A 12,435-nucleotide genomic window follows, 5' to 3' on the forward strand; every position below is an offset into this window, starting at 1 on the left:
CTGGTACTGGTTTTTCTTTGCCAGCTTGCTTCTCTTTTCATGCAAAGTTTTTGCTCAAAAGAGAGCTACTCTGTTCTCGTTGGCAGTGTGCCAAGAAGGTCTATTCTCGACAATTGACACCCAGTTTTCTGCTGGGATGCAGCATTGTCTGAGCTTTTATTTTACTTTGTCCTTAAAACACTTCCTCTGCCCTCCTTACTTTGTTTCCATTAAGCTAATACTAGTAAGGATCACTCCATGGTAGTAATAGTAATGATTGGATTTATTGAGTATCTACTGATGCAACAAATTGACCAGATATGCTGTTGGTATCACAGCACTGTACTAAGAGCTTTAGAAATACAACAGAACCTCAAGACACATTCCCTTTCCACAAGGATATTACACTTTAGTGGGGAGGATAGACACAGAAATATTCACAGACTTTCCTGTCACGGTAGACCAGCACCATTATCCTGCCTGTCTCACAAGTACATAACCTTGATGGTTATCACTGACTCATCTGTCTTTCAACCCACGTTTGATCTGTCATCAAATTCTTTCAGTTCAACCTTCACAATATCGCTAAAATCTGCCCCCTCTCCTTCCAAACTGATACCATGTTAATCCAAGCATTTATCCTATTCTGCCTTGATGACTGCAGCAACCTCCTTGCCTCCTATCTCTCCCCTCTCCAGTCCATACTTCACTCAGCTGCCCAGGTCATTTTTCTACAAAAATGTTCGGTCCATGTTTCTCAAGAACCTCCAGTAGTTGCCCATCCTCCTCTGAATCAAACAGAAACTCCTTACCATTAGCTTTAAATCACTCAATCACCTTGCCCCCTCCTACCTCACCTCCCTCATTTTCTACTATGGCAAAATCCATACACTTTGCTGTACAGTGCTAAACTACTCACTGTACCTCAATCTCCTCTATCTCTCCACGGCTCCTCACCCACATCTTGCCTCTGGACTGGAATACCCTCCCTCTTCATGTCCAACTGCTGATTACTCTCCTCTCCTTCAAAGCCTTGTTGAAGGCACATCTCCTCTGAGAGGCCTTCACTTAGTAGGCCTTCATTTTTTCTTCTCCCACTCCCTTCTTCACCACCCTGGCACTTGGATTTGCAACTTTTATTCACCCCTCCCTCAGCCCCCCAGCATTTATGTACATATCTGTCATTTATTTATATTAGTGCCTGTCACCCCCTCTACAGTGTAAGTTCATTGTGGACAGGGAACGTGCCTTTCAACTATGTTGTACTCTCTCAAGTACAGTGCCCTGCACCCAGTAAGCACTCAATAAATATGATTGATTGACTCAGAATAAATGAGTTTGAATGTTCAATAGAATATATATACATATACATGTGTTTGTATATATGTGTGTATATATATATATGTATATATAAATAAAATGTGCACTAACAGTGCTGAGTGTGGCCATCAGTGAATAATTATGCTATTTAAGTGCTTACTATGTGCCAAGTGCTGTAATAATGATAATAATAATAGCATTTATTAAGCGCTTACTATGTGCAAAGCACTGTTCTAAGCGCTGGGGAGGTTACAAGATGATCAGGTTGTCCCATAGGGGGCTCACAGTCTTAATCCCCATTTTGCAGATGAGGTAACTGAGGTACAGAGAAGTTAAGTGACTTGCCCAAAGTCACACAGCTGGCAATTGGTGAAGTCAGGATTTGAACCCATGACCTCTCACTCCAAAGCCCATGCTCTTTCCACTGAGCCATGCTGCTTCTCTGTACTAAGCAGTGGGGTAGATACAAGATCATCAGATCCCACATGGGGCTCATAGTCGAAATAGGAGAGTGAACAGGTATAGGAGTCCTCATTTTGCAAATGAAGGAACTGAGGCACAAAGAAGTGAAGTGACTTGCCCAAGGTCCTACAATAGACAAGTGACAGAGCTGGGATTAGAACCAGGTCCTCTCCCAGGTGAATGCTCATGAATTCATAAGTGCTAGAGGCAGCTGAAGAGATGATTGATTTGAGGTACTGATGATTACTCAGTAATCCAACTCAGTTGGCAAGATTGTTGCCAACTTGTACTTCCCAAGCGCTTAGTACAGTGCTCTGCACACAGTAAGCGCTCAGTAGATACGATTGAATGAATGAATTACTCGGGGAAGGCTTGCTGGGACTGATGGGATTTTAGGAGAGATTTACTGGTGGGGAGGGTTGATGTCTGTTGGCAATGGTGGGAAGGGAGCTCCGGGCCCTTAGGATAACATGAGCAAGACGTTGGAGACGAGCAAGGTGGGAACAGGTTACAGTCAGGTGGGGAGGAGCCAAGAGTGCAAACAGGAGAGTAAGGGATGAGGAGAACTAATAAGTAAAAGAGCCTAAAACCAATGCTAAGGAATCTTTGCTTGATGTGGAAGGAGATGGACAGCCTTTGGAGGGTTTTGAGGATCAATCTCTTTAAAATAGTATTTAAGTGTTTACTATGTGCCAGGCACCATACTAAGCACTGGGGTAGATACAATCTAATCAGGTTGGACACAGTCCCCGTCCCACATGGGACACTCAATCTTAATCCCCATTTTACATATGAGGTAACAGAGGCACAGTGAAGTGACAAGTGGCAAAACTGGGATTAGAACCTGGCCCTTCTGCCTCCCGGCCTGTGCTTTATCCACAATGCCATGCTGCTTCTACACCCAAAGTCAATATGCAGCTTTCCTTTATATTTGAAAATGGCACTACTGTTGGTAAGATTCATCTTCAAACCATACCCAACATTAAATGGCAAGACAAGAGTATACACAATGAGGTCTGATAACGGAGTCAGCAACAGTGAAACAACATTCCCAGTAAAACAGCTGTGCCAAACAGGAAATGTGAAAAGAATGGACAACACAGGATAGCCTAGCTGCTGCTGTATGGTCAACTGAAAGGGGGAGCATGCAAGAAAGAGAGCAGAATAAACTATATGAAGACATACTGAAGTCTGTAAGCTCATTGTGAGCAAGGAACTTGTCTACCAACTCTGTTATATTGTACTCTCCCAAATGCTTAGTGCAGTGCTATGCACAAAGTAAGTGCTCATTAAATATGATTGAAGCACAGTTTCAAGCTTTGTGATTTAACAGTGGACTTTTGGCATCACATGGATAGGATTTTACCATCATTAGCATCAGCTTCAAAACAAAGGACGATTAGATACGCATATATCCATGTGGCTATATCTAAACCTCTTTCTGTGAATGTGTATGTATGCACAGAGAGAGAAGTATATATATATATATATATAGAGAGAGAGAGAGAGAGAGAGAGAGAGAGAGAGAGATGGCTGAAAAGAGTTTTCTTTCCTCTTGTATATGTGTAAAGATTGTAAGGCAGTTTTTCTAATCCCTTGCCTAATCATGATGAGCTGTGCTTTCTTAGAGTTAATCAAACACTAAACGGTGTTTCTTCAGAAACTTAGGGTCCAATATTGGGTCGCCCACAGACACAGAACCTTAGGTTTTGGCAGGTAGAGATACCTTAGCATTAGCAGGACTTATGCTTGATATGTTTTCCCAGCAATACTGATCATTAGCTCTAACCCGGCTCCCATTAGTCCACAGTGCATATTGTGATGGGGCTGGCGGAGATAGTGAGTGCAGCCTGGGGTCTTGGAACAGAAAATCTCTGTGAGATTCTTCAGCCTTAGGCACTGCTGTGCTGTTACCTGCTTCTTAACCCACTATTGGGTATAGTACCCATATTAGCTGAATTAAGGGTTCTAATCATTGTTTCTGGCTAAAAAAAGTAGAAATATATATTTAATCAATCCAGGCAGGAATGATGTGACGCAGAAACAGGCATGTACTTTTTTTGCATATATGTAGTCGCTATGTGTAGGAAACGAGTCGATGGCATAAAGCAAGACAAGGGTATTTGTCAAGCACTTACTATGTGCCAGGCACTGATCTAAGCTCTGGGGTAGATACAAGCTAATCAGGTTGAGCAAAGTCCATATCATCATCATCAATCATATTTATTGAGCGCTTTGTGCAGAGCACTGTACTAAGCGCTTAATAAAGCGCTAAGTCCATATCTCACGTGGGGCTCACAGCCTTAATCCCCATTGTACAGATGAGGTAACTGAGGCAGAAAGAAGTGAAGTGACTTGCCCAAGGTCCCACAGCTGCCGACTGGCCGAACTGCGATTAGAACCCGGGTCTGGGATCTGGGCACCGGTTCACATACTTTAAACGTGACTGAAATGAACATTACCTGGAAAATTTGAAGGGGGATGGAAGGTAATGGGGGAAAACTAGCACGCATGCACACACACATTCAAAAATGGCTAGGGATGGATTCTGTGCTTTTTCTCCTTAACACAAATTTCTAGGTTAATCGTATCCCTTAAGTAGCCCTCTACACTTTCTCTCCTCCTTGCCCCGTTTTAGTGACAGACCCTTCCCGGAGAGCATAATTCCCACATAAGTATAACACAGTTACTTCACCCAAGCACCGTACAAAGACTGCGCAGCTCAGATGCCTTTCCCTTGCAGCTTCTTATGGCTTTGGATCTGGGGAAATTTATCTTAGTATTTGAAGATGATGCACCGATTGGTGGTGATGGAAACATATATTGCTAGTCCTGCCTGCTTCAGGAACTTGGAAATCTGGACATCTGCCTAACGGCAGATCCGATTTGGATTATTTTAACACTCTTCCCATGCTGCCAACCTGGAGGGATACTGGGGAAGACTCAGGACAATTCGTAACATCTAAATAATAAATAATAATAAATAATGATGGTATTTAAGTGCTTACTCTGTGCCAATCACTGTTCTAAGTGCTGGGGTAGATACAAGGTTATCAGGTTGTCCCACCTAGGGCTCACAGTCTTAGTCCTCATTTTACAGATGAGGTAACTGAGGCACAGAAAAGTTGTCACTTGCCCAAAGTCACACAGTTAACGTGGCAGAGCCGGGATTCGAACCCACAGCCTCTGACTCCCAAACATCTGCTCTTTCCACTAAGCCACACTGTTTTTCCCACTAAGTGGACAGTTATTATTTGAGGTTTAGCGTCACGTGCATCTTGTTTCTGTTGTATGTGTCACACTCAAGTGCTCTATAAATATTGACTGATTGTGTCTTTAAGGTTTTCATCTGGTCCATCGCATTTGTGGTTACCTCACTGCCCCTTAGGGCAGCTGTTAAGGTATGCTGCGATTTTCCACGTTTCTCCCATGTCCTACCCAAGGAAAGTATGGTGTGACAAATATTGTTTTGATGGTGGAAGTTCTAGGACCTGTGATCCTGTCTTGTGACTTGGTGAGTAGGCGCATAGGTGGCTGTGGTGGAACTTTTCTACAAGTCAAATAGATCTTCTGAGGGAGGCCTAAGTTTCACAGCCCTGAAGGTGGTTTCTCATCCTCCAGTTTGGTCTGAACTTTGATGCCATGTAGGTGCCACACTGTATGCCAGTCTCCCAGAAGACATAATAGCCTTTTTGATTTGGTTTTCTACTCCCTTACCTATCTTTGCATGATTGGATAGTGTTCTGTCTAGGAAGCAGAATTCAGAGAATGTATTCAGCTATGTCATCTATGGCTGTACATAGTTTTCCAGGTGCAAGGTCTTGCCTAGTCTCAGTTTTCCTCAGGCTATTTATCAGGCTATAATGCTCTGCTAATTTAAGAAGAGGTTCATAATCACACAGCACGTTTCTTTTAGTGGTTTCAAATCAGAACCATAAGATTAAGTTTTTAGTTTTCACAACCAAGATCTACCATGCAGCAGGGAAACTTCCAACTAGCCTATGATAGGATTTCACAGGAGATATTGATCTGCAGCACTTACTACCAATTTTCAGTTGTCTTGATGGAAGTGATTGTTCCCTTGGAATTCTGGGCATCCCAGCTAATATTCTTCCTCTTGCACAGCTTTTTTGATGAACAAAATAAGAGTTTGGCCAACCACTGTGACCATTGCCCTCATTTCGAGAATTTTTGCTTCACTTATGAGCACTTCCCCAGGTCATTTTGATGTTCTTTAGGCTGGCAGTAGATCAAATGGTTGGACTGGGGACAGAGAAGGTAGCTGGATGAATTGCAGGGCAAACCATTTTAAAAGTCTTTAAATGATTACATTATCTGGGTTACCAGTCCCTTCAGGCTGTGACTGTCTACCTCTTCCCCTGCTTTAATCCTGGCACTACTAAGAAATGTTCTCTTTTGGCAGAATTGAAGTCCAAGAAGGCTTTTCACTGGATCTAGCAGGATTATTTGATTAACAATTGCTGGGTTGTTTGCAATGATTAATCAATCAATAGTATTTATTGTGGGCCTACTGTGTGTAGAACACTACTAAGTTCTTGGAAGAGAAGCAGCATGGCCTAGTGGAAAGATCATGGGCCTGGGAACCCAGAGACCCTGGGTTCTATTCCTGACTCCTCTACTTGTCTGCCGTGTGACCTGGGGCGAGTCACTTAACTTCTTTGTCCCTCAGTTCCCTCATCTGTAAAATGTGAATTCAATGCCCGTTTTTCCTCCTACTTAAACTTTGAGCACCACATGGGACAAGATTGTGTCCCAACTGATTATCTTATATATACCCCAGAGTTTACATTTAACAAATACCACAATTATATTTAAATTATTAAATATTAAAGAGTTAGAAGACAATGCCCCTTCCCACAAAGACCTTACAGTCTAGCAAGGGAGGCAAGTTACTTTAATTTCAGTTGGGAGGAAGTACTAGAGCATATAAGATATGTACATAAGTGCTTTGGTGTTCAATCAATCATATTTACTGAGCACTTACTGTATGCAGAGCACTGTACTACACTTTCAGGAGAGTACACTATAGCAGAGTTGGTAGATGCATTCCCTGTGGGCTGTGGGAACTAAGTGCCTAGGTGGCAGAGAAGGACTGAAATGGCTGCTGGGGGATATAAAATGGAATGATTGGAGATTCCTTGAGAGAGGTTTCCTGGACAAGATATGGTTTCAGAAGGGCTTTGAAGATGGGGAGAGCTGTCATCTCTTAGATATGAAATGGGGAGTTCGAGGCAGGGGGAAAGTCATGAGCAATAAATTGGTGTCCGGAGAAATGAGATTAGAGCACTGTGCATTGCTCTTCAGAATCAACCCTTTTTTTTTGAAGAATCTTTTTGACTCAGGGATACTTGTATATTGTGAATTTGGCTTTTCCTATGGTGCCAGAGTGGTATTTGGAATTAGCAAATAACTTATCTGGGATTTTTAACCATTGAAGTTGTAGCAAGTTCCAGATAGCCTAGGGGCAATACAGTTACAGAGATTAGTGTCCTGGGTTTGTTAAGAGTTTCCAAGTTTAATTTTAAAAATTATTTTTGTTTATGGGGATTAAATTTAATACCCGCCTTCTCAGTTGACATGGGATAAAAGGGAATGGAATACTTCTAGATTTTACCATTAAACCATTTTCCATATCCACTTCATGAAGTAGAGAAGCAGCGTGGCTCAGTGGAAAGAGCCTGGGCTTTGGAATCGGAGGTCATGGGCTCAAATCCCAGCTCCGCCAACTGTCAGCCGTGTGACTTTGGGCAAGTCATTTAACTTCTCTGTGCCTCAGTTACCTCATCTGTAAAATGGGGATTAAAACTGTGAGCCCCCCGTGGGACAACCTGTTCACCTTGTAACCTCCCCAGCACTTAGAACAGTGCTTTGCACATAGTAAGCACTTAACAAATACCATCATTATTGTTATTATTATTATGAAGCTAGGTGAAAAGTTGTTTATCAGGGAGTTCCCCTATCCTTTCAGAAGACATGCAATGCTGTATAAATTATAAAACAGTGCCCCCAGTAAATATTGAAGGGATTGTCAGGTTTAATTTTGACACTATTTTTTGTTTTTTGTTTTTTTGTCTGAGGCTCAATGCTATTTAAAGAGATGCGAATTTGTGTGTTCCAAATAATAATAATAATAATGGCATTTATTAAGCGCTTACTATGTGCAAAGCACTGTTCTAAGCGCTGGGGGGATACAAGGTGATCAGGTTGCCCCATGGGGGGCTCACAGTCAATCCCCATTCCAAAGAAACCTTGGGCAAGACTCAGAAATCTTGAATCAGGTGTCAGAGCTGAATAGAGTGCCATGGCACAAGATTTGCTGTTGCTTCACTGTGTTCTGGAGGGGAAAGGTGCCCTTAAGAATAACTATGAGCCAGAAGTGGTTCTTCACAGCAGGTCTCAATGATATAACCACCTGGTTGGAAGCCAATGGCCAAATTAAATTGCCAGCCCTGAATCTTTGTAGGTACCGTAACATACTCTGGGAGAGCCACCAGGTTTTGGCAGATACAACCTGGGACAATTATCAGTGGTATTTATTGAGCACTTGCTGCATGCAGAGCACTGCATTAAGTGCTTGGGAGAGTACACATCAACAGAGTTAGTAGACCCATTCCCTGCCCACAAAGAGTTTACAGTCTACTGGGGGAGACAAAGGCTATGTATAGAAATTCAGTGGTAGTTGAATTTCAGAAGGACTCTGAAGATGGAGAGGGGTTTTGAAGGGGAAGGGTCAAAGTTAGTTTTCCATCCTTCCACCAATTCACCAAAAGTCCCCAACAATTTTCAGAGATACAAATCAAAATAAACATAAATTTTAGGTGTTTTGGCGTAGACTAGACCTTTCCATTTGGAGGACCCTGGAAATCTGGAGCAATTTTGGGGTTCCTCCAAGTGTTTGGATGCCTTCCCTCTTGGAGTCCATCAGTTCTGGGGGTGGGGGGTGGAGAGGGAGTGTCCTAGAATAATTCAGCCTCTGAATGAGGGTGGGGTGGGGGTTCCCATGAACCAGAATTTGTGCAGAGGAGAATCATCCAGGACCTTTTCTAGGCTAGGCAAGACCCCTTTTTGTGGTTTAGAACTTCAAAACTGGGATGGAGGTCCAGAAGAAACTCTTCAAGGCTAGAAAAGGGTTTGTCGTGGGTCTTTCCAACTGTATCTGTATCAAAAACAAACAAAACCCAAAGCTTATTGCCAGCATCAGGAATTGGGGTGGTGGGGGGTGGAGTGTGTGTGTGTGTGTGTGTGTGTGTGTGTGTGTTTTTGCCAGAGGCAACAGAAACAAAAGCAGAAGAAACACCTTCTTTAGCTTTCTGCAGTACATATAACATCCAGGGTATCACAATTTGTAATCTTTTTTTTATCACAGGGTTAATGATGGACGGTATTTGGAAAGTACAAAAGGGCCTTATTTGATCCCCTCTACTCCTGTGAATTCATGTGCTCAGCCATATTTCTTTGGTTCCTTTTAGGATTGTGGAAAAGGGATATTACAGTGAGCGGGATGCGGCTGATGCAGTTAAACAAATCCTGGAGGCAGTTGCTGTAAGTATTACTGTCATCGACCCAACACTTATAAGTCTTTCACTCTTACAGAGTAATTATTTATTAAGTACACAGTTGCAAAAGTGATGTGAATTTTTGGAAGCAAACCTGCTGAAAAAGTATTCTATAATTATTTTCCTATTGGTTTTTCCAGACCTCAAAGATGCAAATATGGTCCTGGGACATCAAAAAGCAAGCTCACTAAAATTATTTCTCTCTTTGCCAAGTGATTTTCCTCTCTGTAATTTATGTTAAAAAAAATTGTGCTATCAATGGTACCTCTTCTCCCGACTTTGTTTCTACTTTCTTAATCTGATCTTTTCAGTGTGATAAAATATGGGCCCTGGCGTACAATGGAGACCAGAGTATTCAGTATTTTCCGAATGCATATAATTGTGTTGGGGGGGAAGAATATTTTTGTAAGTCGACAGGCTAGGGCATTGGTGCCAACTTTTCATTTGGAGCTTGTGGGCAAATTTAGAATGGAGCTTCAAAAGGGTTCACAGAGATATGGCATCGAGAGAGTGGGAATTGAAGGTGGGGTGGGGCTGGGGGAGACAGGGCTCCCAGAGACCACAAGAAGAGCCACTGGGCTGAACCCAGCAATGCAGCACCCAATGGGTAGAGGTTAAGTCCCTGCTGATTCCCACAGCCCTTGCTATATTTCAGAACCAAGCAACCTATGCTACTATTTCTGCCCCCAAAAGCTGTGGGGGTGAAGCCATCCCTCCAAGGTGGTCTCCTTTTTGTCAAAGTCAAAATTCTTGGAAAATCTTTTCTTCAAACTATTCATTTTCGAGGCGCTTGTTTGAATCAAGGTAATCAGACTTCAGTGACAGTACACTCCTTCCTAACTACTTAGACTGTTAGCCCCTTCGTTCTCCAATGGCTTCTTCCCCTAACAAAAAAAAAAGGGGGGATTAAAGACTGTGGGCCCCCCGTGGGACAACTTGATCACCTTGTAACCTTATAACCTCCCCAGTGCTTAGAACAGTGCTTTGCACATAGTAAGCACTTAATAAATGCCATTATTATTATTATTATTACACTCATACCCTCTCATTCACCTCTGGCACTTTCTTCTCTGCCTTCAAATATGCCCAGTCTCTTTCATACTGAAAAAGCTATCCCTAGACTCCACCACACCTTCCAGTTTTTGCCCTCTGTCCTTTCTCCCATTCTCAGCTAAATTTTTTGAACAGATTGAATATTTTATCTCCACTGCTTCTATTCTAATCTACTTCTTGAACCCCAAGTCTGTATTTTATCCTTTTCACTGAGCTCAAATGACCTCCTGTAGGCAAAATGTAACAGTTTCTTCTTTGTCAACCTCATTCCCAACCTCTTGGTCTCTTTTGGCACTGCGACCCTCTCCTCCTCATAGAAACTCCTCACTCCTGGTTTTACTGACACAAAGCTCTCCTGGTTCTCATCCTATCTCTCTGACCATCCCTTCTCAGTTTTCCTTTCATGATTCTTCACTGTCCCCTCACCTTGTAATTCTGGATGTTTCACAAAGCTCAGTTTTAGTTCCTTCACTCTTCTTGAGCTACACTAATTTTCTCAAGGAGCTTATCTACTCATAGATTTTCAACTATTACCTCTGTGCCCAAATCTCAATCTCCAGCCTTAACTTTTCATTTGTTCTATAATCTCATGCTTCTTTCTGCCTTTGGGATATCTGCAGCACCTGTGTACATGCTTTTATACTCAGACCCTTCCCCTACCTGTAACTGTTTTTTACTGTCTGTTTCCCCCACCAGATTGTAAAGCTCCTTGAGTGCAGGGATTGTATCTACCTCTTGTATACCGTGTGCTTTGCCCATAATGCTATTGATAGTGATTGAGCTATCCAAATCTCCCACCTGCTACTTCAACTCGATATGTCCAAAACTGAACTCTTATATTCCCTCCTGAACTAAAGTTAAAGGAGAACAGGAGAACTAAGGCATGGAGAAGTTAAGTGATTTGCCCAAGGCCACACAGCAAGCACTTGGCAAAGCCAGGATTGGAACCCAGGTCTGTGCTCTTTACACTAGGCCATATTGAATATTTGAGATTAATGGTATGCTTGTTCTGAATGTTGTTTCTTTTGGACCTAACTTATTGTCAAGAAATGGCTATGAAGAGTTTAGTTAAGTTCTGGAAGACTAATTCAAAAATTGTTTGTTTTGTTTTGTTTTGTTTTGTTTTGAATCTTCCTATTCCTGAGGGAATTAGATATCTTTTGTTGTTCAAAAATTTTGTGTCTCATTATTCAAATCTCAGTACTAATCCCCAAAGTGGGATTTGGATGAAAGGTTCTGAAATGTGATGGCTCAAAGCAATGAAATTCTATAACAATAATTATACAGGTAGAAAGAAAAAGTGGCATAAAACTTTGTTATAAACTGAGGGGCATGGTTATTAGACTTATAAAGGTTATAAAATCCATTCACTTAGTTATCTTACTTTGATTTAATGCATTAGAATAAAATAAACCAGATTAACCTTTCTTAGTCATAGCATTCCTATGCAAAAATTTACACTTGTATAATCAGAAAAACTGTGGGTGGTTAAGGAATATTTTCAGTGCATTAATGCTGAATATTGTCTTGACAGTCATGTATAATAGGATTTTTTTGTATTGTTTTTCTGTATAGATGTGTGCATGTACTCAGTTCTCCTATACTGTGGGGAGTTATATTTCTGAGAAACCCCAGGTTAAGGAAAACTCGCGTTACAGGACTAGTGCCTTGATCAGTTTTGCACTTCCATTTCTTCCGACATTGTACCCCTCTCTATCTAGTCACGTCCCCTGATGCCTTAAAAGCGGTCTCTCCAAAATGCATAGTGAAAGTATGTGTTATGGAAGGGCTGTGTTTTTTCATTCCATCAAGTATATTATTGTTCACCGTGTCTGGTACTTTAAGGGTAGCGAGCGGCTGTCACAGAGCTTGGATCGCTTGTCATTAGCAGTGATGGCATACACCTTCCACGTTCAGTTGCTCAGTTCCCATGTTAGCACCAGCACAAATTGCAAGGTTGGGTGTGGCGTGAGTGGAATATGTGGCCATGGAATCAAATGAATGTGCCCTCCTCAGGAGTAGATTCCATTGTGCCCTTTATTTT

The 12,435-nt window shown here is 42.0% G+C and overlaps 1 protein-coding gene across 1 annotated transcript in view; it reads left to right on the forward strand.

The window, feature by feature from the left end:
• Positions 1–12,435, forward strand: part of CAMK4 (calcium/calmodulin dependent protein kinase IV) — a 241,572-nt gene that overhangs the window by 164,471 nt on the left and 64,666 nt on the right. Inside the window, exon 5 of the mRNA XM_038770360.1 lies at positions 9,252–9,324. Coding sequence (XP_038626288.1) covers positions 9,252–9,324 — 73 coding nt within the window. The remainder of the gene's footprint in view (positions 1–9,251; positions 9,325–12,435) is intronic.

The sequence above is a fragment of the Tachyglossus aculeatus genome, chromosome X3 (assembly GCF_015852505.1).
Source record: "Tachyglossus aculeatus isolate mTacAcu1 chromosome X3, mTacAcu1.pri, whole genome shotgun sequence".
In the NCBI taxonomy this organism is placed as follows: Eukaryota; Metazoa; Chordata; class Mammalia; order Monotremata; family Tachyglossidae; genus Tachyglossus; species Tachyglossus aculeatus.